This window comes from Necator americanus, chromosome IV (genome assembly GCF_031761385.1).
Source record: "Necator americanus strain Aroian chromosome IV, whole genome shotgun sequence".
In the NCBI taxonomy this organism is placed as follows: Eukaryota; Metazoa; Nematoda; class Chromadorea; order Rhabditida; family Ancylostomatidae; genus Necator; species Necator americanus.
Window position 1 is genome coordinate 20567638 of NC_087374.1, and position 25064 is coordinate 20592701.

At 42.8% G+C, this 25064-nt stretch overlaps 6 protein-coding genes across 7 annotated transcripts; 5 read left to right on the plus strand and 1 right to left on the minus strand.

Annotated features, from left to right (window-relative positions):
• Positions 1-3104: 3104 nt before the first annotated feature.
• RB195_002098 (uncharacterized protein) lies at positions 3105-3473 on the plus strand (the record flags this gene model as incomplete). The annotated part of the gene is made up of 1 exon (XM_064199185.1): positions 3105-3473. One exon carries the CDS (start codon positions 3105-3107, stop codon positions 3471-3473), a length of 369 nt encoding a protein of 122 aa, XP_064055066.1.
• Positions 3474-8169: 4696 nt separating this feature from the next.
• Positions 8170-8695, minus strand: RB195_002099 (uncharacterized protein; the record flags this gene model as incomplete). Its single annotated transcript, XM_064199186.1, has 2 exons — positions 8170-8345; positions 8554-8695. The coding sequence occupies 2 exons, from the start codon at positions 8693-8695 to the stop codon at positions 8170-8172; spliced, it is 318 nt and encodes a 105-aa protein (XP_064055067.1).
• A 4507-nt stretch (positions 8696-13202) lies between these two features.
• RB195_002100 (uncharacterized protein) lies at positions 13203-13607 on the plus strand (the record flags this gene model as incomplete). The annotated part of the gene is made up of 1 exon (XM_064199187.1): positions 13203-13607. The coding sequence occupies one exon, from the start codon at positions 13203-13205 to the stop codon at positions 13605-13607; it is 405 nt and encodes a 134-aa protein (XP_064055068.1).
• RB195_002101 (uncharacterized protein) lies at positions 13474-13920 on the plus strand (the record flags this gene model as incomplete). Its single annotated transcript, XM_064199188.1, has 1 exon — positions 13474-13920. The coding sequence occupies one exon, from the start codon at positions 13474-13476 to the stop codon at positions 13918-13920; it is 447 nt and encodes a 148-aa protein (XP_064055069.1).
• A 23-nt stretch (positions 13921-13943) lies between these two features.
• RB195_002102 (uncharacterized protein) lies at positions 13944-14924 on the plus strand (the record flags this gene model as incomplete). The annotated part of the gene is made up of 1 exon (XM_064199189.1): positions 13944-14924. The coding sequence occupies one exon, from the start codon at positions 13944-13946 to the stop codon at positions 14922-14924; it is 981 nt and encodes a 326-aa protein (XP_064055070.1).
• Positions 14925-15063: 139 nt separating this feature from the next.
• RB195_002103 (uncharacterized protein) lies at positions 15064-23673 on the plus strand (the record flags this gene model as incomplete). Of its 2 annotated transcripts, none has more annotated exons than XM_064199191.1 (17): positions 15064-15099; positions 15162-15954; positions 17439-17555; positions 19223-19348; positions 19421-19519; positions 19675-19883; positions 19965-20102; positions 20231-20352; positions 21589-21706; positions 21796-21874; positions 21949-22057; positions 22266-22401; positions 22479-22647; positions 22736-22836; positions 22966-23080; positions 23170-23259; positions 23477-23673. In XM_064199191.1, the coding sequence occupies 17 exons, from the start codon at positions 15064-15066 to the stop codon at positions 23671-23673; spliced, it is 2754 nt and encodes a 917-aa protein (XP_064055071.1). The 2 variants fall into 2 exon arrangements, with proteins under 2 accessions (XP_064055071.1, XP_064055072.1); XM_064199190.1 differs by having other exon boundaries at positions 17487-17555.
• Between the last annotated feature and the right edge of the window lie 1391 nt (positions 23674-25064).

The window sequence follows — 25064 nt, forward strand, 5'->3', positions numbered from 1 at the left end:
CCTTCAAAAAGACTGCTTTTTTATATGTTCTTCCATGACGTTTTGAACCCATAATGTTTCCTGAAATTTCTTCTTTTTGATGTCACTTTAGCATTGACTGCACAGTTTTGTTATGGATCCGGCACTCCTTGTATTCCAGTTAGTTGCGGGCATCGCTTTATGATTACTTTTGTGAAGCTGTTTTAAATTGCTTTCCCTGTCATTAAATTAAAATCTGTTTACCAGTGCTACATCTCGTATCTAAATTCGTTATGTTTGTGCACCATTCATGGCCAAAATCACAGAAGTAAATACTTTATCGATGTGGTAGAAAAATTACTTTCACCTTCACGTTTTAAGGGTTCTTTTTATTGCTTTTTCCTCTGAGCGTAACGAAGCATATTGGAACATTTGTGAGACTTGTGCGGTTGGTGAGATTCCTGCATGCAGGAACTCCTCGGATTACGTCGTACACTCGGCGTTTGGAACTTACTTAATCTTCCATAAATTGTTTAAAGGCATCACCTCACGAATCTGAGGTGGTACGGTTTCCAGGTGGAGTATTCGTATACGGGATAGTAGATTATGGAGAGGGGGTGATTCCATCCATTTCTTCCTAGTTGCCGTAAAAAACGGCCCGGAAGATGCGGCGCATGCACAAAGCTGGCGCGCTCCAATCGAACTCCTTGTAGAAAATAACGCGCCGGGACGCCCGAAGTCGTATCTTCCGGGCCGTTTTTTACGGCAATTAGGAAGAAATGGACGGGATCATCCCCCTCTCCATAATCTACGACCCAGTATACGAATACTCCACCTGAAATCCGTACCCCTTCAGATTCGTGGGGTGATGCCTTTAAGAGAGTCTTGTTCCGTTATTTCCCCAATGTGCAAGCTGACAACAGTAGTAAAGGTTGGGGTTGAGTTTTTGAGTGAGGTAGGTAATGTAGATAACAGGTTTCCGACGTTAGTCTAGACGTAGAAAGGGATCTTCACTGTAGATTACGGAGCTGTTGTATTCATTCATGTGTTCTCATGAAACATGATGATTTGTAGTTAGAAAAAATTTATTAAACTACTTGAGCAGAAAGAGAAGCTGCCAACACATATTGTTTCTCAAGTTTACTCGGAAACTCGACAAAATTCTACATTGAGGGAAGATATCTGACCTTTTGATTTGTAAGACTAACTGGTCATGAGATCTCCAAAATTAAAGAGAACTAGATTGGTAGTCACCAGAGTAGAAGAAAATCGTTCTCTCCACAGCCGTTTTGTTTTTCTTCTCCTCGCATTCTTCAACAATTCACCTCAAAAACCCTCTTTACAATTTGAAGAGTTCAGTGTCTAGTTTCCTTAGAGTGAAGTTTTAGACATTGGCCACACTTGTGCGTTGCTGTGTTTGAATTTAATGAATACTTTCTACTGCAAAACTCACATTCAAAATCGGAATCCAATTACAGCACCACTGCGATTATTTGGCCAACTTTTGTCCTCTTTATTTGTTGATTAAATGTCACGAAAAATGTCACAAATCCACTTGTCATTGATGTGGTACTGATGAAGTTAAGGAGTAGGTGTCGAGCAGAGAGTGGGAAACGTAGGAATTGCTGCAGTTCTTGTCATATGTGTTGTCGATGACAGCGTATCCTGCGTCATGCCGAGCATTTGAGTTGTCCTTGAATCCAGTAAACTACTGAAGACGAGCAGTATGTGTGCCTGCCTACGCCACCTTGAGTCATGCGCACCCTGAACTTTGGTTTGTGTTTATAGTCCATCGCAACAAAAAATCAACGAAAAATCTACAATCCCAGCTTGCTGAGACGATGACAACGGATTATTCGCGAGCTATTCACTGAGTCATGCGCAGTTTCCGTGCGAGATAATTTTAGTTTCTGTGATAATCGCAATTATCCACTCGATCAACGGTCACACGCATGATCACACTGACTTGAAATATCTCGACAGACGAATTCACAGTAGGAATTCGTTTGGACACCTTCAGTGATTTTTTGCCTTCCAAGGCATTTTGAAAACTGTACTTTAGACGCTCATAGAAAAATTCTTGAGCAGAATTGTTAGGTTATCAGCGCTTTTGTCCCCACAAAATTTTTCGGCAGAGGAAATTGTCCTAAAGAAGCGCACTCTAGCACTGTCGTCTGTTCGTCTCTTCTCTCTCACTTTGTCGAGCCTGCGGAGCTTTGCCTTTCAATCGGATTCATTAGTTGTTACAATTCACCCGGGGTTCGCTTCGTCGTGCTTACTTTCACCTGTCTACTTATGGGAATTTTTTTAAACTCAGTATTCTTAATAACAACGTCTAAAAGTTGGTTTAGGACAGTGAGAGATTGAAGGGCTCTTGTCGTTAATGACAGCTTAAATCCTTTGCGAGTTCTGTTCTCTATTAATTTCTTTCCCAATTCATTTTGAATGAATTATCGAATGAAATCTTCACCGAAATGAGATCCTTTTGCTCAAATATAACTGTTCATTCACCCCGACTATGCGCTCTTGGTTTTGAATGATTTCTCATCTTTATTACAAAGATTTCATTTTGTCTCTTAAGGGCGGAGTATCACGAAATTGGCAAGTGGTACAGAAACCGAAGGGAAAACGTAGAGTTTGAGCAGTAAATTGCGGAAACGACCAGATCAGACGCAACACACTGCATCCACGTTCAAGCGGGGCTTTTTCGTCAACCTTTTCAGTAAAACCAATAAACAGGCTGCTGATGGGACCATAGTGTGTACAAGTATGTGCGTTCTAACGTTCCTCTTAGGCAATAGAGCGGCTCCCACGCCGTTTTTTAGGACGTTTAAGGGAAATACCCATGCTTACCCAAGTGCTGAACTACGGACGGGTATGTAATTAATAGAACTTCACTTTTGTGAGTTTTAACGTGAGTTTAGGCGTCCCTTTTGAAACCGTGGTTGTTCTCATAACGCTTCTTTCCGCTGTAATAAGCCTAGTTTCTTATTACTCTTACTTCTTTTTGAGCCCTTTCTTCTAGTAGATTTCTAACCTAATCGATTCTGTTATTCTTTTGTCTGACAGTCAAAATTATTCTCACATCGTTATTTCTCAATTGTCACAGTCACGTCTTCTAGTGTTCTTCATCTGCACTGCTTCAGATGCATTCACAGTATCCGCGACAAGCACACCTGCATAGTGTTACCAAATGCCGACCGTCACCCCGAGCACTCATCACCTATGAGGTGGTCGAGGCCCCGCAGGACGAGATAATGACGACAAGACTATCAAGCACGTCTAGTGCACACAACTGTTCTCCGGTACTCGAAAGCAGCATGGATTCGTTTGACTCCGTAAAGACAACTCCACAAATCAACCCGCAACACCGGCGCCCTAGACGAACTCGGCCTCGCAAAGCCCCTGTTCGACAACTCGTCCTTGACGAGGAGGAAATGCTCAAAATACCCAGCCCCGATATGCTTAATAGTATGATACGCGGAACGGTGGAATTAAATGGTAGGTTCTGGTAGATTTTTTGAATGTATTTAATGACAAGTTCGACGTCGACGAATAGCAGCTTCAAACTTTCATCTTGAGATTAGCACTACTGCTTTGTAATTTGCCATCACTTTAGGGAAAAAATCAGACCATTTTGTGATTTCTAACTGCTCCAAAACGCTGATTGTACGTTCTGGTGCCTCGATTTTTTCCGTTGATTTCCGATTTTTCGTTAAGTTCTCCTGTTGGAGATCATATATTACTTGGACATACTGCGAAGTTGGCTAAATGGTCCTCTTATCGATCATTACTGTGCTTACTCACCCTCATCTTTTGTAATACCAGTCAGGGATTCCTTGGGTGGCATAAGCATATGGTGACATATGCATGGAGTTACTAGCTCGCGATATCTATCTGAGGCTTATGCCGAGGATATCCACTCATTGGTTAACAGCAGTGGGCAGGTAGTTGAGTTTGAGCTGGAAAAACTCTTGTCGATATTGAGAAAATTACACAGCAGACTAGAACGTAAGTAGAGTTGTAGTGGAGCTGATCATTAGGAGCACCCGTATACTGTATTATTTGGTCAAGCTAACCCAGGTCATGAAGTGTTCCAAAGAGCCTGAGGCTAATCCTGATTGCTTTGATTTTTGAGCCGCTCAAATCCACTTCCTTTCCAGGGTTGCTGACCACTCCTCTACTGCAAACAAACATCTTCTTTAATAATCTTGACGGTAAAAGTAAGATTTTAGCTTGCAGAATAAGAAAACTAGAATCAGGTTATTGCAAACACGTGATCAAATTCTACCACTTGTGCTATTTTATTACACTCTCACTTTTGAGACCTCAATTCGACATCGTGATCAAACGAACGTTTGTAAACTTTGTTTTTCTCGTCAGAAACCGACTTTGACAGGGACAATTTTGCTGGACTCGCTAAACAAACCGACGGCAGCAGTTTTCTTTAATCGTCAGTACACTGATCTCCTTCTTTTAGCAAAGATATTTATGTTTTCCACTTATTTCTTCATGCGCTTATACTATATAGGAGTTCGTGCTCAAATGGCATGAAAATTCTTACGATCTGTAGATAGTTCCATACCAGGATGTACTGATTTTGCACGTTTTTATGTGTTTTTTTTTTGGGTCGTTTAAAGAAAAATACTTTTTTAACATGAGGTATTGGTTACTGGAGTATCATAGGTCTCTCAAAAAGGCAGCTACGCGTACGCACGTGGATGTTTCATGCTTTTCTCTCACCTTTTATAACATTTGAACTGAAAATTTTGGCCAGAATCTTTTTTTTTTCAAAGCTTTCACTCCATTTAATTGCACATGTATCTGAAGCAATTGTTTATTTTCCTACCTATTTAATGTTTCATTTTATTTTTTTCTACAAATCTCGAAATAGGCTGTATTTTAGTTCTTCTTCTTTGCATCAAAAACGGAAATCAACAGAAGCTCGATTTTTTTTTGAGCCTACTTTTAAGCAATGTCGTTTCTACACAACATTTAGCTAACACTAATAAGCTAACTTAGCGCATGGAGATAGTTCAGGAATTCTTGTAAGTGAACTTCTCTTTTTGCTTTTATTTGCATTTAATTACACATGTATCTGAAGTAATTGTTTAGGTCGTCTTTACATCAAAAACGGAAATCAACATGCTTTTATTGCACTGATCAATTCCTCTTTTATAAAACCTCCCTTTGCAATGTGAAACCCATCACCTGAAAAGTTATTCTACTCTCCATGTTCTTTGAGTTTCGAAAAAGTAACGATGCAGCAAAGGCTATAAAAATATTTCTAAAGTTAATCCTTTACAGATATCTAATCATGACGTAAAAGAAGGAAGTGCGTTTCTGTAGAGAGGCAAGACAAGATTGCTTGTTATAGTTAAATTCTACGTTTTCTCGCGTGTTTGTCTTGTATTCTTCTGAGTTTTCCCGCTACGTTTGAATTTTCTACCTTAATCTGTTCATCTCTGGAAAACATTATCGGTGTAGGCAATTATTTTGCCGGTTTCGAAACATGCTGTGTGCAGTGGCTATTCATGCCTCATGGGAGAGTATGTCATCAAGTGCACTGAAGCATTATTGCGTCTCTGATATTTAGCAATGCGGTTCTCGCTGGAACAGAATTGAATTTGCTGAAGTGTCATTTTCCGTATATTTGCCGTTGAGTGTTTGCGGCTGTAAAATCGCATTGAAACCACATAATTTCCGGAAAATTGTCCAGCCATAAATCTTCTCTTTCCAACTTCTTCACTGCTTAAACGTTGATTGTCCTCGATTAAAAACCTTATGCTTCTTTTCATTATTAAACACTAGAGCAGTTCAAAGCAAATAAAAGCATCAAAAAGCTGATTTAATGAGGTACCATCGGATAATTTGGTAGAAACATATTTGATTAGCGGAATTTTTGCATGTTTTTTTTTTGACCGCAATGCAGACAAAGTGGGGACTTTCGAAATGTTCTGCAAATAGCGAATATATCTGCCACAGCTGTTCTTGCATTTCTCAGATTCGAGTGATTTGAAGGGATCACTTAGCAAAAATTGTTGGTAAGTTTAGATATCTTGCAAATTCCGTAGAAATCTGTTGTGAATACCATATGTTGTCATCACAGAATGATGTGTATATCTGTATCTTCCTATGCATCTGTGTGTTCTTGAACCCTACTATAAAGGATTGAAGATTTTCAAAAAAAAAGTTTTGGCGCCTGTTGGACGAATCATTGGCTGAATGATTCCTAAGGTGTGGAATTTGAACCGATGAAAAACTTTTGATATAAGATTTTAATCGTTATCAAAACACCGCAACACTAGCAACACACTTGACGTTGAGTTGCACCTGCATCGCACTTTTTACCTTAAAAATTCGATGCAGCCTATCCTGGCGTTTATTGTTTGTTACTCATCAGTGAGTTTCTTCGCAGGTGTTTTTGTTTTGCTAATGTGATGTAATTCCGAACATAGTGAAATGTGACTGGGCAAAAACTGATGATGCATGACAAATCAAGAGTCAAAACTCTTAAATCACTTTGAATAAAGTGAATCGTTCAAAGTCAGCAGTAAAAGTACACGGTGCATTCGCTACTATTTTTAACTGGACTGAATTGGTCTTGATTGGCGACCGGAATGTTGAAGTAGATAGTTACAGATATACTTGCAATTTTATGTCTAAAAATTAATTCGGGTTAAAGAAAGCCACTATGGCGACCTTTGGAACAATTAACTTGCGCGAAGAAGAAAGTAGTGTGGTGATAATCTTCTCGTGCGAATTCATCTACAAAATACGTCTCACTTCTCCTTCTTCTTGATTATTCTATTTATTCCTCACTCTCCGTTATATCAGTGAATTGGTAATTCCTCGAAGCAAATGATTTATTTTGATTCCAATTTAAATCTACTCTCATGTTTAGTTTCTTCAATTGATTAATGCAACTTATCAATAATTAATTTCTTGGAAAGTTCAAAATTTTAAAATGAATGTGAAAAAAAGTAGTAAATAATCTGAGGTTGTAACTAATGGTAAGTTTATTAGAAGTGATTCTAAGCATTTTCGTTTGGTCAGCGCTTAGCGAAGGTAGATCATAAAGTTTTCCTTAGTACGATAGGTCATGAGTATAGTACAAATATGCAAGATATCGTCACTTTATCTTTTCATCTCTTTTCTCAAAGCCATAGTTATGATGTTCCATAAATGTGGTAGAAAGCGCATTCATTATCTCCCATAACTCTATTATCTCGAGCAACCAAGAGGACATCAGTACCGTGCAATCTCATGCGTGGAGTTGCCCTTCCTCGTCGTGATGTTTTACGTAGCCAACTATAGATAGTCGAACTGTTGAGAAGTAGTTGCATAGCTGACTCGTTGATGTCAGAATATGCACATCTGCTGCACTTCCTTTGTATTGTTCTACAACTTTTGTCTTTTTGTATTGTTTAGAGATTTAATTTGTCCGTCATTCCTTTCTTCACTTGCTCTCATGCTCGAATGAGTTTGAATGTGGTCATTGTTGGGTATAACATTGATGACTTCTCTAGTTCTGAAATGATATTTGAATTTAGTTAAGAGTACCATGAGAACCATGCAAAAACCTCATTGTGGAACAAATACAATCACCTTGATCACCTTGACTCCCGTTTTTCTTCGAACTGGTCGAGCTGCCGCCAGTAATCCTTCTATTTCTCCCGATCGCGTGCCAGAGTCGCCTAATGGTTTCTCCCTTTACGTGGGAAACGGAGAGCTCTGATATTTTCTTTCAAGGACTTTGTGAAGAAGTCTGACCATCGGGTCGGCGGTCTTCCTGTGGTGCGCTTAATATCTAGAATCTCTAGAAATATCTAGAAAATCTAGAATCTAATATCTAGAATCTGGAATCTAGTCGTTCATGGCGCTGGTCCAACGGTTATCGTTGAAGCGCATTACGTGACCGGCCCACCTTATTTTGCTTTTCTTGGCAAACGCGGTGACGTCTCTAATCTTCGAGCGGTGACGTAGGATAGAACTTCGAAACACTTTCACTTGCGTGAAACGGGATACTCCTAGCATCACTCTCTCAATTGCGCGTTCAATGACGCTCCCCACATTTTCTTTCTGCTTGCGAAGTGTTCGGTTTGGTTTTTGAAGCATAGGTCAGAGCAGGAAGTACTGTGGTATTGAAGAGGTGAGCACAGAATTGGGTGTTCCTACTCTTCTTTCTTCTTCACTACATCCTCGATGCTCTTATACGCTCACCAAGCCGCTCGTCTCCTCCTGCCCAGGGTCATGTCGTTCATCATGTTCAATTCCCGACCCAGATAAACGTAGCCAGTGCATTCGGATATGTTCATTCCATTGGGCGCGAATGGGGCATCCGAGACCTATGTGATACGCATGAACATCGTCTATTGCAGATTCAACTGAAGACCGATGCATCCATATGTTTCGTTGAATTCCATCTGGATTCGTTCCGCTTGGCTGATGCATGTGTTATCAGAACGATATCATCAGCAAAGCGTAAGTGGTGTATCTGCCGACCATCAGCCTTAACTCCCATGTCATCCCATTCCTGCTTTCAAGTTGCGCTCTCAAGAGTAGCCGTGAATATTTTAGGTGAAATTGTATCACCCTCTTGGACCCCTCTCTTCACGTCAATGATGGCATTCTCATAGAATGTAGCTTGTACTCTCTTGATACCCCAGTGAGTTTCGAAATAGTGTGAACTCGGATAATCGTGTTGAATCCCCTTCGAAACCCTGCTTCCTCGCATGGCTGTCCCTCATCTAGCACTTCTTCAATCCTTCATCCTTTAAGCATCACTCTTTTGAAGAGCTTGTAGATGACGGATAGTAAGGCTGCTCGCAGAGTTCACAGCCGCGCGGGCGGGCCCGCTCGCGCGGTTTGCGTTTTGATGGTTAATGAGCGCACTTTTGTGAAGGCTCAATAACCATCAAGCACAGAGCCGCCTCTTCTTGTAGAACAACACGGTTTCGCTGGTCTTCCACTTTTTAGGGATCTTGCATTCCGAAAAATAACTTGTACGGGAGAACTTCTGGAATGTCCATCTTCCCTCAGATGGTGAGGAAGCAAATGGTCATGGCAGTCAAAGAATCAGTATAGAAGTCGTTGATGATTTGGTTATTCCATTTGGGTTCCGGAGAGCACATATCCTCATCTTTCGATTGACGAATTCTCGACGGACGTAGCGAATGAACTTTCCCGTCTCTGCAGCTTCAGCTAACACTTCTGCTCTTCTCACTTTGCGGTCTTTTATCGCCTCTTTGGAAAGCCTTGTGAGCTCGGACATGAGTTTTTGGTTGCCTGAGGCTTGTGCAGCTCCACTCCAACGTTATCAGCTCTAGAGTTTCCGGAGACAGACATCTTTTAGTAGTTTCAGAACTCTGAGCTTTCCTCGTGTGGTTATGAAAAAGTTCAACGAACCGACCGTACTCCTTGTTGATATTGCGTGAAGATCCCAGTTAATGATAGATCTGGGGTTTCGCCCTCTGAACTTTGGGAATTTCTGTTTTCTCCAGGCGAACGAAACCGGAGGAGGTGGTGGCCTGATCCTATATAAAACTGTGGCCCAACAGCGACATTCGTCCGGCAAAACCTTTTACTGAGTATGATTTGGTCAATTTCAGTGTGGTACCTTCTACCGTGTGACTCACGTCTAGGGTAGAGAGGAAGGCTTCTGGAATTGTGAGTTCCCATGAGTGGTCTTAGTCGTCATGATAAACTCTGAAATCCTCTTCCCCTGTTTGCTTCAGGGGAAGGTAGGGAGAAGCCGTGGATCCCGACGTGAAGTTGTAGCTTGATGTTGGTGCGTAAGCAACGAAGATCGTCAAAGCTGGCATTGATCTCATCTTCTCATCCGCAGACGTCTGATTCGGGTCGTAAGTTGTTCGAAAAAGTCGATATTATTTGCCACGTTGACGATGTCCTGCTCCACTTCACTAACTCCTCTACTGTCGCATGTTTCTATGAACAGTTCTTCTTCAGTTCCATAAACGGCGTTAAAGGCATCACCCCACGAATTTGGGGTGGTGCGGGTTTCAGGTGAGTTATGCCTATACGGGGCCGTAGATTATGGGGAGGAGGGTGATGCCGTCTATTTTTTCCTAATTGCCGTAAAACACGGCCCGGAACATGAGGCTTCGAGCGTTTAGAGGCGCAGTTTCCTACAATAGAGTTCGATTGGAGCGCGCCAGCTTTGCGCACGTGCCGCAGCCTTTTTCTTAACGGAAATTGGAAAGGAATGGAGGGAATCACCCTCCTCCCCACAATCTACGACCTAGTACAGGCATAACCCACCCTGAACTTGCAGCACCCCAGTTTTGTGGGGTGATGCATTTAAGTGAGTGGTGCCGTCTCGTCTCGTTCACTCCGAGGACGTCGTACTTAGATTTTCTGGCTTGCATCATCAGATTTTCAATGGCCGCATCCGATGCAAGCGTACAGGCGTTACAAGTAAAGATGGTCACCCTAGTCGTTCTCCGTTTCGGTAGCATAGATGACTCCTGCAACCCCGTCCTTCCTGGCACTACCGTACGAAGCTTTCCTCTCGAATCAGGGATCTTTTTCCTATTACTGTGAGATGCGTATAATTCCAAAACTCATGGGCAGGTTGCGGAACTCTGGTCCCATGAGTTTTTGGGAGAACGTTGCGTTCTCCCGGAATGACAGGTGGAGCTTATTTGTTGGAGGCGACTTCAAACTCCCTCCCTTGCACCTCCCAGTCTCTTGAATGCAGGCTTTTGGCCGGACCGACCTGCGAGTTACAAGGATGTTATGAGTCAGACCTTGCACAACAGAAGCAGGGAGTTCGTACCCCTGAATCCACCTGCGTCTCAATGCAGGCACAAGGTCGTTTTTGGTCTGCGATTGGCCTCCTATCCGCCATCTGCGAACGCGCAAAGTAGCCTCGCCACTAACCAGGTGTGATCTCTCCAGTGATGCAGATCTGTGACAAATACAATATTATATCTAAATAAGAGACAGCCATCTATGGCCTTGTAGGACATCACCAGTCTATCACCCTCTCTATTGGCGCTGCTTGGCCTGGTCCCTTACAAACTCTTTTACACTTTCATAGATATAGCGGATTGCGGGTGCCCCTAACAACAAGACTCGGGGCATAGATGCGATAGTCGGAGCCGGTGCTCCGATCCTTTTCACTTTTGGACGGTTGGCGAACGGGCCCCTTCACTTAAGCAACAGAGCGAGAATGTGCTGTTAGAGCGTGATTTTTACAGCCACAAAATTTCGCTGAAACAAACAGCTAATATTTCCGTTAAGAGGAAAAATCGTCTAGCAGTTAAGGGAACCCCAGAAAATGGTGGATCTAACGGTATACAACACATTCACTGTGCACAGGTAAGCGCTATATACCTCGTTTTACGCGCTATCAGCGCATATATATATATATATATATATATATATATATAGCATACTAAGGAAAATTTTTGTTTCGATGAGATAGAGAGAGGGGGGGGGGGTGGAGCACGCGCAGTTATAGATTCTCCGACTCTTCAATGATTAATCAACGGGAGGGGGAACACGCCAACGATAGCGTGCTCCCCCCCCCCCCCCTCTTTAAAAAAAACTACGCATATTTGCTGGTCAATCGGGTTACCATTCTATGGACTGAAGAATTCTAGAGCGAATATGTACCCTTCATTCTACTGATAGGTTTCCAAATAAACAAGTTATTTTAAAAAAGCCTGTTTTCTCGGCTGCAAAAAAGCAGCGATTTTTTTGTGCTTGGACGCATTTTCTCAACCCAGTCAAGTATGCTCTGTATAGAGCAGAGAAAGTTAGGTGAGTTATGTACCCTTCACTTTACTGTTACTGAGTTGTTTAAGAAGAAACTTACTTTCGAAGATGATGATAGATACAGTGAATTTCTGCAACTTAAAAATTCTGTTGTTCCGGTATTTTGGCAAATACTTGTAGCAAATTCCATGCTCTCTTACGCTATATTGTAATTAATCCACGCAGTTTGTTCTGGATTTTGTAATTATCTAAAATAGTAATTTATGTGCAAGCGCTACTCGTAATGACTCATCACGCCGCACTTCTTTGGGAACTCCGCTGGGAACTATATATAATATATTATATAACATATATGACGTATGTAAGTGATCTTTTTCTTTCTAGTTCGTAATTGAAGTTGCTCATTCGTCCTCGTTACTGCTTATTCGTACTGGTGTTGTTTATTCACTTTCATACTTTCTCATTAAGTACTCATTAAGTACGGCAGAAAATGCATGTTATGTTGTCGCTGTTGTTACTCTTCATCGAATTAGTAATTTCTCCGCTGCCAAAAATGAATTTTTTGTTCTGGTAACTCTTGATTAATATGATTAATCTCCCTTTAATGCTATCTGCTGGCTTAGGAGCCCTTCTCTTGCTAACGATGTTTTAGGACAACTGTTCAACTAATTAAATTAGTTAAATGGTTTTTAGGTATTCTTTTGTTGATGAATACTATGAAACAACCTTTCTGAGTTGTCCACCTTTATTTATACAGACAAACAATTTTTTCTTCGATGAACATCGATATACAAGTGTGACATTTCCCTATTATGTTAAATGATTCGGATAAATCCTATGAAAAATGCCCACCATGTGGATGAAAGAATCCACTTCGTTCACTCAATGCGATTTATTTTATTTACATTCGGCTGGCAGTTCTATTATGAGGAAGCCCACAATGGATAGCACCACAACCTTTATTATCGTATACTATACATTTCAGAATAGCATCTTTTTAAAGTAGTACTCTTCTTCGCCACGGATCTCCCTCACTAGAGGGATCACAGCCGGTTAGTCGCGAGGCTACGTGGCGCGTCCTCGGGTGGCGGATAGGGGGCTAATCGCGGACCAAAAGCGACCTTGTGCTTGCCCAGAGACGCGGGTGGATTCAGGGGATGGACTCCCTGTTTCTGCTGAGCCAGGACTGACTCATGACATCCTTGTAGCACGCACGTCGGTCCGGCCAAAAGCCTGCAATCAAGTGACTGGGAGGTGCAAGAGAGGGAGTTTGAAGTCGCCTCCAACAAATAAGCTCCACCTGTCACTCCGGGAGAACGCAACGTTCTCCCAAAAACTCATGGGACCAGAGTTCCGCAACCTGCCCATGAGTTTTGGAATTATATGCATCTCACAGTAATAGGAAAAAGATCCCTGATTCCGGAGGAAAGCTTCGTACGGTAGTGCCAGGAAGGACGGGGTTGCAGGAGTCATCTATGCTACCAAAACGGAGAAGGACTAGGATGGCGATCTGTACTTATAACGCACGTATGCTTGCATCGGATGTGGCCATTAAAAATCTGATGATGCAAGCCAGAAAACTTAAGTACGACGTCCTCGGAGTGAACGAGACGAAACGACGTCACCCTCCCAACGCCGTATATGAAACTGGAGAAGAACTGTTCTTAGGAACATGCGACAGTAGAGGTGTTGGTGGAGTTGGCATCCTCATGAACACGAGTCGCTTACGCTCCAACATCAAGCAACGAAGGAGAAGAAGTCGAAGCTTTCTATATGGACCTGAAGAACTTCTACCGAGAAGATCATGCCTTCTACATGGTCATAATTGGCGATTTCAACGCCAAGAATGGCCCAAGAAGAACACCGGAGGAACTTCACATCGAGACCCACGGCCTACAATGGAATGACCAGGAGGAGAGGCTCTCCGAGTTCATCATGACGACTAAGACCATCCATGGGAACTCGCAATTCCAGAAGCCCTCCTCTCTACGCTGGACGTGGAAGTCATACGGTGGAGGGTTCCGTAATGAAATAGACCACATCATCGTCAATAAAAGGTTCTGCCTGACGGACGTCGCTGTTGTACCAAAGTTTATACGGGATCGGACCATCGCCTCCTCCGAGGAAGATTTTCCTTCACAAGGAGAGCAGAGAAAGCCGCCAAGTTCAGAGAGAGAAATCCCAGGACTACCATCAACTGGGATCTCTTCGCTACGCTAACCGGCTTTTGGGAAGATTCCGTAATGGACAACATCGACGAGGAATATGACCGGCTTGTTGAACACTTTCAGGACTGCACGAAGAAGGCTGGGAGTTTTAAAACCACCAAGAGATGCCTGTCTCTTGAAACTCTGATACGCCAGCGTGGAGCAGCAGGAGCCGCAGGGAACCAAGAACTCACGTCCGAGCTTGCAAGGCTTTGCAGAGAGGCGATAAAGGAAGACCTTAAAGAGAGAAGAGCAGAAGTGCTGGCTGAAGCTGCAGAGGCGGGGAAAAGCATCCGCTATGCCCGTCGAGACTTCGCCAGTCACAAGACGAGGATGACTGCTCTCCGGAACCCAAAGGGAACAGCAATTGCATCGAGAAGGGGGATGGAGAAAATCATCTACGTCTTCTACTCTGATCTCTTCGACAGCCATGTCTGCTTGCCTCCTCACCATCTGAGGGAAGACGGACAAGTCATTCCAAAGGTGCTCTCTTCCGAAGTCCGACATGCTATCATGTCGGTAAGAAATCGTACGGCACCCGGTTCCGACAGAATAAGACCAGAACACCTGAAAAATCTTCCGCCAGTACTCATCAACACCCTGGCGAGGCTCTTTACACGTTATCTGTCGGAATGCAAGGTTCCTAAACAGTGGAAGACCAGCAAGACCGTGTTGTTGTATAAAAAGGGAGATCCACATGATATCGGCAACTATCGTCCAATCTGCCTACTGTCCGTCATCTACAAGCTCTCTACAAGAGTAATCCTTGATAGGATTGAAAAAGTCTTGGATGAAGGACAGCCATGCGAGCAAGCAAGGTTTCGAAAAGGATTGACCTTTGAAAAAAAAAAAACGATTGACCACGTTTACACTGTTTCGAAATTCACCGAGGTATCACGAGAGCACAAGATGCCGCTCTGTCTCACCTTCATCGACTTAAAGAAGGCCTTCGACTCAGTTGAGGCGGAAGCGGTCGTGGAAGCCTTGGACAACCAAGGGTCCCTACTCAGTACATAAAGGTACTTCGAGAGTTGTACAGTAACTTCACGACCGGAATTTCGCCATTCTACAAGAACATCATCATTGACGTGAAGAGGGGGTCCGACAGGGTGATACAATTTCACCCAAAATATTCACAGCTACCCTCGAGAACGCAATGCGAAAGTTGGAATGGGACGACATGGGAGTGAAGGTTGATAGTCGGCAGCTACACCATTTGCGCTTTGCTGATGAAATCGTACTGATAACACTTAGCATCAGCCAAGCGGAACGAATCCAGATGGAATTCAACGAAACATATGGATGCATCGGTCTTCAGTTGAATCTACAAAAGACGATGTTCATGCGGAACGGATGGGTCTTGGATGCCCCATTCACGCTCAATGGAACGAACATATCCGATGCACCAGCTACGTTTATCTGGGACGGGAATTGGAAATGATGAACAACCTGACTCCCGAGTTGGACAGGAGGAGAAGAGCGGCTTGGGGAGCGTACAAGAGCATCGAGGATGTAGTGAAGAAGATCAGGAACCCCTGGTTCCGTGCTCACCTCTTCAACACCACCGTACTTCCTGCTCTGACCTATGCTTCGGAAACCTGGGCATTTCGCAAGCAGGAAGAAAACGCGGTGAGCGTCATTGAACGCGCAATTGAGAGAGTGATGCTAGGAGTATCCCGTTTCACACAAGTAAGGGACGGGATTCGAAGTTCTCTCCTACGTCAGCGATCGAAGATTGGAGACGCCGCCGCGTTTGCCAAGGAAAGTAACATAAGGTGGGCCGGACACGTGATGCGTTTTAACAACAACCGTTGGACCAGAGCCGTGAGCGACTGGGTTGCTCTTCTGGATATTAAGCGCACTATAAGAAGACCGCCGATCAGTGGTCAGATTTTTTCACGAAGTCCATCAAAGAAAATTATGATGCTCTTCGTGTCCGCGAAAGGAGGAACCACTGGGCGACTCTGGCACGCGATCGAGAAAAATGGAAGAATTACTGGCGCTCGCTCGACCAGTTCGAAAATCAACGGGAGTCAAGGTGATCAAGGTGATTCTTTTTCGGTTTTTCCCCGTCCCACCACATGGTCGACCTCGAAAACCGTAATGACGAAGGAGAAAGATGCTGCTCCTGAAAAAAAAATACCGTAAAAAACCCGATAAAACAATTTCCGTTTCGTTCCTGCCCTTAGACGGAATTGTAGAAAATACTAAGTGCCTTCCCCGGAACTCGTCAGTAAGGAAGGAAGGCAGAATATCCGAAAAAATAGGAAATGGAGAAGGACTGTAAAACGTGTGTACCGAAATACGGTAAATAAATATGGTGAAAAGAAATACAGATGAAAAAGAAATTTGTAAAAAAAAATTGAAGTAGAAGAGAGTTATTTTCGTTGTGTCGCAATTGTTTGCGTCAGTGAGATTTCACGTCTCATTCGGACATCTCCCTGGTCGACGATTTCTTTAAAGTTCATATAAATATATGTCTCATTACCCTTCACTTTCGGCTGCCCGATATGGGCAAGACCCCCTTCACCTGGGAGGCCGGCTCCTCCTTATCGCACCTATGACTCGGGGTCCCACATCGGAACCCCAAGACCGGTCGTTTACAGCTGCGGATTCGCGAATGTTGCCAGCAGCTTCGTGGCCCCCGGAACTCTGTGACTACGTCCTCACGCAAGGGTCCTGAGAAAACCCTTTCGAGACACTTGCGCTTCGTCCTCACGTCTTTCGAGATGTCCTGTCGCTCGCAGTCGAATCTCGGTTTCCCGCTCTTAGTAAGCCGCTTAAGTAAGAAGTAGTAAGAAGGAACAGCTAACCGAGTGACTGAAACTACTGCGGGCAAGCTCTTAGATACAGGGATTTCCCTTCTGACGAAGGCATGTGATTGGCGCGCACGCGATTGTAGAGGTTAATTCAAATTGGAAATCACAAAATTGGGTTTCTTACCAACGAGACTGAGCTTTCTGTTTGTTTGTTTGCATTTGAAGGCATCACCCCACGAATCTGGGGTGGTGCGGCTTCCAGGTGAGTTATGCCTATACGGGGTCGTAGATTATGATGAGGAGGGTGATTCCGTCCATTTCCTAATTGCCGTAAAAAGGATTGCCCGGAGGATGCGCCTTCGAGCGTTCAGAAGCACTATTTTCTACAACGATTTCGATTGGAGCGCGTCAGCTTTCTGCACGCATCGCATTCCGTTCATTCGTTCATCGTCGTTCCGGGTCGTTTTTTTACGGCAATCAGGTATAAATGGGCGGAATCACTCTCCTCCCTATAATCAACGATCCCGTATAGGCATAACCCACCTGGAACCCGCAGCACTCAAGTTTTGCGGCGTGATGTCTTTAGGAGCGATGTCATCCGAAAAAAATCTGAGCGATAATACTGAATGGTATATTTTAAATTCTCCTACAGTAATTCTTCTGACTTTCATAAATTCCCCTTTTAGAGCCGTTCTAGAATTATTGAAATGTTGTCCAGGGTTGAATGGAGTAACATTATAAAAGAACTGACCTTGTAAATTTTGATTTTAAGAGGAAAACAATGCAGTGGAAAATCTCACGGGCTTTGTGCTGATTTCAGTGTACGCCGCAGGCTCTGCTGCACAACCTCACACTCCACAAACGCCTCAGCCACCGTATACTCCTAACGGTTAGTTTCTTTCTGTGTTCATCTTTGCTGTTAGAATTGAAGTTTTTAACTTAGAGAAACAAGGAAGCCGATAGAAGATTGTCGTTAGAAATATCAATTGTTTTCTTCTCGATTTGCTTGAAGAGAGCGAATTTTCTGTCTTTGTTGACAAGCCGTTCACATAGTCCCAAGATTGAACGGTTGTAAAATGCTCATTTGCTCTCTTTGGAACTACTTTCGGCTGGGTTTAACATTTTTGGTTTCTTTCATTTCCTCAGCTCGTCTTCCCAGCTTCATTTAAATTCATTCATTGGGTTTCAATTATTTTTACGAAATTCCACTCTAAAACGGAATAAATTCTGATAAGAAGTGTAGATTGAATGTAATTTTTAGTGTAATCCGTACAAGTAATAGATAAAAACTTGCAAGTCGTGACAAGATTGCTCTGAGATTCTCAAACTATCAAAACTCTTGTAATGCAAATCAAATCTTTTGTCTAAGATGATTGCGATATTTTGTAAAGTCACCTTTTCGTCCTTCATTCCCAGCGACGTTTTCTATAATTGAACCATGAGTAGGGCATTGTACACGAATAGCTTTTACATCTTCACTTGAACTTCATCCATTCAAATACACTCTTCAGTCGTCTACAATTTAAAAAAGCACTCTTCAGAAATTTTCCTGCCAAACCAAAATTAGTTGAAAAATTTTTGAACACTGCAGCCTTCGAATGAATGTTAATAAATTTGTGAGTGTTCACTCGGCATCGCCGTTTTTCAACGTTCTCCAACACTGCACTCGAAGAAGGGGAGAGCTATGCATTTTGAGTAGCTCTGAATCTTTAATTCACTTGCGCCATTCCGCTTTTCAGCTCGTTTCCGTTCAGCTTTTTCTTTCCAGCCGTTCGGCGAGCTGCTCGCCTTCTCCGCAAAGAACGTTGGTTTTGTGATACAGCTTTGTAGTTCTAGGAATTCGATATTTCACTACTTCAAAACTCTGCGGTCTTCAACGCCCTTAAATAAATTTTAAAAAACTTCAATTCTTTTGAAAATCTGTAGAATGGGGTTTTTCATTCGATTTCCAATTTTTCAAGTAAAGGATTTCTCCCTTTGTTTCTTTTTAACAGATTCAAAATGCTAGAAGTCATCGTTTACAGTCATCGTTCGTAGCTGTGCACTTATGAGAAGGATTTCTTTTTTGGTTTTTCCTTCTCTAGTGAATCTAAATCAAATCTGATTTTAAAAAAAGATGATGTTTCGAATTCGTTTGAGTGCAGTTTGAAGTTGAGAAAAAAACGTGATTATCAAAGGGCAGTTATAGTGCTTTCGTTAATCTTTTTGATTTCTTGATCGACAGATGTTATTTTTTCTAAAGATGGGAACACTGCGCAGTTGCAGCAATATAGTATTTAATTAATCTAGTTTCCTTTAACGCAACCTCGAAAGTGGATTTTGAAAACTATGGATTAATAGCAGTTGGCAATTTACCAGGTTTGTGACAAATCTCCGCGCGACGAGTACGAGGAGTTACTTCATGCTTTCAAGAGATTTTTTGCACTTCAGTCAAAACGTGAAGTTAGAGAACGCTGTTGCCAAAACTTTTCCCAACGTGTAGTGGTTTTTAGTTTCTAAATGGACCTTAGTATACCTTCACATGTATTTCGATTAAAAAAAAACATAGATATTCAGGGTCACGATTTCCCCAGCCAACACCCTCTCCACACTACACACCCGACATGCGATCGCCACCGCTGATGTCGCCCACACAAGCACCAATACTTCCACAAGCCGGCATGCCGCGTCCGATGAGCAACGGTGAACTCGGTTTTCCGCCAGGTTCATTTCGCAACTCCATGTGATATTGCAGCCTTTTTACAATTTCTGCAGGAGAAATGGTTACACAACCTATGCGAATGGTGCCGACTCCTCAACAACCTGTGATCCCCAGTCAGTTCTTCACCTACGAGCCGAACGTGTTAATGAGTGGTCGGGTTTTGATTTTTGATAGATTTATTTCCACTCTTGTCCTATGGAAATGTGACTGGATAAATTTGTTCTACTAGTCGTTCCACTTTTTCAAATCATAGTTCCAATACTAATTGGAGTTGGCTTGCTAAAATCACGAGGTGTTTCCATTGCAGTGCATCCGGAAATCTGCTTGGCTGGCTGCGTTCTGCATATGTTTGACATGGATAGAATGTTCACGGACAAGCTTGATCTGCCAAATATAGTTCTAGCGATCAGAATGCATGGCGGAGACATAGAATTTGGAGCGAAGGCTTATGCTGAAAGAGCTGGAGCGATAACTCATGTCATCGTGGAGTCAATTCGAACACAGCATGCTCATCTGGTTAGTATTTATTGTTCGTAGTTTCTGATTATTGTTATTCTATCACGCACATATACAAACGCCTGATTCCATTATTTTCAGGCGTTAAAAGATCGCAAGCGACTAGTTACGATGCAGTGGTTGGTTGATGTGTTGATGAAAAAACAAATGGATGTCCCGTGGAGGCACGCTCATTTGCCGTCTGTTTTCATCGATGGATGCCGTCCATTGCTGGGGAAGGTTCTCGTCTCATTTTTATCCTATTCTTGTATGGTTGTTTCCATTACGTTAGTGTCGCCACTTCGATTCTAGCGTACTTCATCCTGGGTCAAGGATTTCTTGTTTTTTTAAGACTTTTCTCTTTTTAGTTGGTCTCGTTCTCTGGTTTTGATGAGGGTGAAAGAGCAGCAATGAAATTCATGGTGGAAACAATGGGAGCTAAATTCACGCCATACCTGAGCCGTCACAACAATCTCCTCATTGCTAAAGCGTTAGTTTTTACGTTTAACATGTTTTTTTCTACTCGTTTCCTTGCTTTAGATTTCAAGTCTACTTTTGTATCCTTATATAAGGTTGGTGCAAAAATAATGCGTTTTGTGTTGCCTTATCTTCACGACAATTTTTTAAATCGGTTACACCCATTTTTGTTTTATAGCGCATTTCGCTGTGGCTATTAGTGCTGAAGTGATTTTGAACGAGATTCAGCATTTGGTCAGTACCAAGATTTAAAAGATAATATGATCAGGCAAGATTTTCACCAAATCTTCTTCTACGAGTTCAAGCTGGGCAGGTTTGCAGTGGAGACAGCTCGGAATATCAACGCTGTTTGCACATTACTGAATCCACGTACAGCGTTGGTTCCAAAGGTTTCGTTGTGGTGATATGAGCCTCGAAGGTAAGGTCGTGACCAGCCTTCTGAAGTTGACGACCACCTCCTGAAGACAGTCACCAAGGATGATCCGCTTAAAACAACACGTGAGGTTGCCGAAGAACTAGGCGTTGACCATTCAACAGTCGTCCGCCATTTTTAAAAAAAATTGGAAGGGTGAAAAAGTTGAACAAGTGGGTGCTGAATGAACTGAGCGAGTCCCAAGGAAAACGCCGTTTTGAGATCTGCTCAACTGTTCTGTTACGCAACAAGAATGATTCATTTCTCGATCGTATTGCTACGTGCGATGAGAAATAGATCCTTCACGACAACAGGAAGCGTCCTGCTCAATAGATGGACAAATATGAAGCTCCCAAGCACTTCCCGAAATCGAAAATGCACCCAATGAAGACCGTGCTGACTGTGTGGTGGTGTGCTATAGGTGTAATTCTTAACAACTTCATGAAACCTCACTGCAGAGAACTGGACGAAATGCACAGCAATCTCCAACCTCTTCGCCCGACAGAAAGGGCCCCATTCTCCTACACGAAATTGTCCGGCCACACATTTCAGAGGTGACACCACTGAAGTTGAACAAGTTAGGCTACGAGACTCTGGCTCAGCCACCACATTCCCCAGACCTTTCTCCAACCGACTTTCACTTTTTGTTTTGTGAAATCCAAAAGCTTGGAGTTTTATGCAGCGGAAATAAGTGGACTACAACTGTTCTTATTTCGATTGGTAAAGCTGATCTTGAGGCGAGTTACAGCGTTTCGAAGTGCATGTTTGATTAATGTTCTTTTGTGGTCGTAATAAATTTGTATTATTTTGTGACGTTGGAAATCTCCTTTTCTGCAGTCCTGGAGTAGAAAAAGTTGAAAAAGCTCGAGAATGGGAAATTCCTGTTGTTAACTACCAATGGCTCGCGGATAATTATGCTGGACAACGAGTGGAAGTTGATAATCAACGATATCAGGTTTAATTTGGTCTCTGTTTTCTTACGGATTGTAAGAAGAAAGAAAAAAGTCTCAAATCCGTGTCGCGTACGTTCTATTCCTGTTTTAGTTGGGCCAACCGTGTGAGGGAGTATCACCAGGTCCATACGCCCTCGAAATGATTAACGATCAGTTTAAACAATTACTTCGTGAGTTCACATATGAATGCCTTTTTACTGCAGTAAAGAAAATAAAATTCCAGTTCATAAAAGTCGTTTTTAAGTTGCGTGGAAGATGCCGATTATTGTTTCACCCGAGCAGTGGCGTCGTTCATTTGACACGAAACAAACAGTCGAGAACGACGAAGGGGTGTTTCCGAACAAAAAATTGCGGTCAGTTGTTTCAGTTTATCCTTTTTTGCATTCTGTTTTGCAGTTTACATACCCTGTATTCTTACTGACATTTCTTCTGTTACCTGCTTTCGACGTATTGTCTTGATACAATACTGTGCCGAACCTGCCATGTTGGAAGTGTCATGCAACAAATTTGATCTGCACTTGACAAAGACTTCGTTACCACTTCTATTCCATTTCGTTCCAGATCTCAGTCGGCTCCTCCGAGCGAAGCAGAGATTGCAGCCAAAGTTGAGGAACGCAAAAAATCCGGCGGCACCCATCCTGAATACGTGGTCGCGTTCTCTGGCATAGATGAGGAGAACAAACATGTGCTGACCCAAGTTAGTCATTCTTGTTCTTCTGTAATTAGATTCGTTCAATATTTCTTTCTTATTTCTTCATAATATATATTCTCTAGAAACTTCGATTTCTCGGCGGCCGTGCTTGCGAAGAGATCGCAGAATGCACACATCTTGTCACAACAAATGGACGCCGCACAGAAAAGCTCCTGGAAGCGATTTGTCTCGGAAGAAATATCGTGAATCCGTACTGGATAGTGCATGGATACGAGTGTCGGCAGTGGATGGGTAGGTAGCTCGTTTTTACTTTTCTTCATCCATCTCCCTTTAAACTTTGGAGCTTACTGAATTTAACAGTTATTTATTTTCGTTCTAGACACCCTTGACTATTTCTTGCACGACGAAGATCAGGAGCGACACCTCGGATACAACTGCAAGCGCAGCGTGGTTCGAGCGAGACATAGGAAACTGTTTGAGGTTTCTTAGGATTTTGTTCAAATCTTACATTGTGTGTGGTCTGATTTCGGTCTTTTTTGTGAATGATTTTTCCTATCTGACCACGTCGCTTATTTGGGTTTTTTTTCTAAAAAGGAGTTTCGATTCTAGGACGTCCAATTCTACATCACTCCTTCGGTGGAACCGAGCCGGACAATGCTGACGAGGTTGATCCGACTTGCTGGCGGCACCGTTCACGAGGATCGGCCTGCACCTGCCGATATAGGTATGTTTGTGAGAATATAACGAAATCACCATGCTTCTGTTTATCGTTTGCACATCCTGGAGCCGAGTAAAATAGACCTCTTGTTTCAGCTCGATGTATTGAAACTGATGCTCCCTACATCGTGATAAGCTGTGAATGCGATCTACGGATGGTGCAGTACTTGCTCGAGTGCAATTTCCGTGAGTTTTGGCTACTTTTCCTTGTTGCCCTTCACTTGCTCATTATCTCGAAAAAAAAACTGCATGGTTAAAAGGATATTGTTTGGTTCTCTTTATTTACTTTTTATGTCTCTGAGCTATTTTTTCTTTCATTTTCCTTTTTTTCGATTTTTTTTTCGTTGTAGACAACAGTGCACTACGTTTCAATCAATAATATGTTTAAAAAGCATACTTACAGCTGTGTACAACACTGATTTCGTGCTAATCGCTCTTCTGAGGCAAGAATTGGAACCGCATCCACTGTATCGAGTAAACACTGCATCCTTAACGCGACCTTCTGCACCCCAACCGCCACCTGGCCATCAACAGTTCCGACCGATGCCTCCTCGATCAGTAGTCGAACAGCAACCACAGCCACACAGAGTCAAAGCCTAAGATGGCTTACAACGTACTCGCACCATTTCTGTCCATCTTAGGGATCTCCTGTTCTTTTGTTTTTGCTGGTTGCTGTACTTTTGCTCACATCCATTTTTCTTGTCGAAAACCACTTTATTCGATCTCACCATTCTACAGTTAAAGTGGTGTTAGCACGGGTGTTATTGGTGTTTGTACATCGTCAGATTTAAATAAAAATGTCACATGCTTGAAGAGACAGGTATCCAATCAGACAGAATTGAGAACATCCTTTACGTACGAAGAATTTTGCCTTGTGGACAAATGAGCGACAACAGTGGGGAATTACGAAAACACTGCAGAGATTCTTATGAAAGGGTGAAACATGCCAAGCAAACAAAAATAATGATGGATTCCGAAAAAGAATACTGTAAAGTGGATCAGTTGTATCAATCTTGAACTGATTGGCCGAGATTACAGCAGTACAGTCGAGTCAAAACGAAGCTCGTTGCAATTGCGTAAACGGTGCGCTGGAAGCGATGCAATGGAGCGTAGCGGTTAGAATAGAGGGAGGAGCCTAGCCACATTCTTCGCTACAGTTTGCGATGGTCCTACCTCAACCCCAAACGCGAGCTCCTCCTTGCCACTTTGAGCGCAGCCGTTTACACAATTGCACCGAGCTTCATGCCGTTTTGACCCTACCATACTTTTCAAAACACGTTCACCTGAGTGTTTAAACTTCACGGCATTTTCACGTGAGTAGCTAGTGAAAGAGTAATTCTTCAGAATTATGCGCTGTGTTGATTACCTTTGAGTACATTGTGTAGACGCAAAAAATGAGCATGTTAGTCTCTCAGAACCTACGAACCGTTGCATGCGGATTGGAAAAAGAAAGGGAAATTAAACAAAATTGTTGGGAGACAAGTAAACCAATGGTGTTCTTTGATGAAGGGTCGAGAAAGTTCGCGGAATGCTCGTGCCCACCCTGCAGCCCTTTGCCCCAGTCATGAACCGTTATTCACTTCTGCCTATGAAAATTTTTGGCCCACATTCTTCAAAAAGTACTTCTTCGCTTGATCTTGATTTTCCGGATTGACCAGCCTACATCTTACACCGAAATCTCTCTTTTCTCGCTTCATCACTTTTTTCATCAGTGAGCGTACTCACGTTGTAGAAAACTGCTGCAGTTCGCTTATTTTAATTTCGGTCCAACCATGCCCCTTCGTGATTCACACCTGGTGGAACTCGTCCAAGATTTTTAAATTCTGTGGTTCCGCCTTGGATTTGTCGCGTTGAACAACTCAGTAGCAGCCGGCTGTCGGCTAGGTGCCTTTTTTGTCTTATTAACAGCCGGTGATCTCGTTCGCTATGCCCGCCATTCGGTGCTCTCTCGTAACAGAGTAACGTGTTTTTCATTGCTTAAAAGTGGAAAT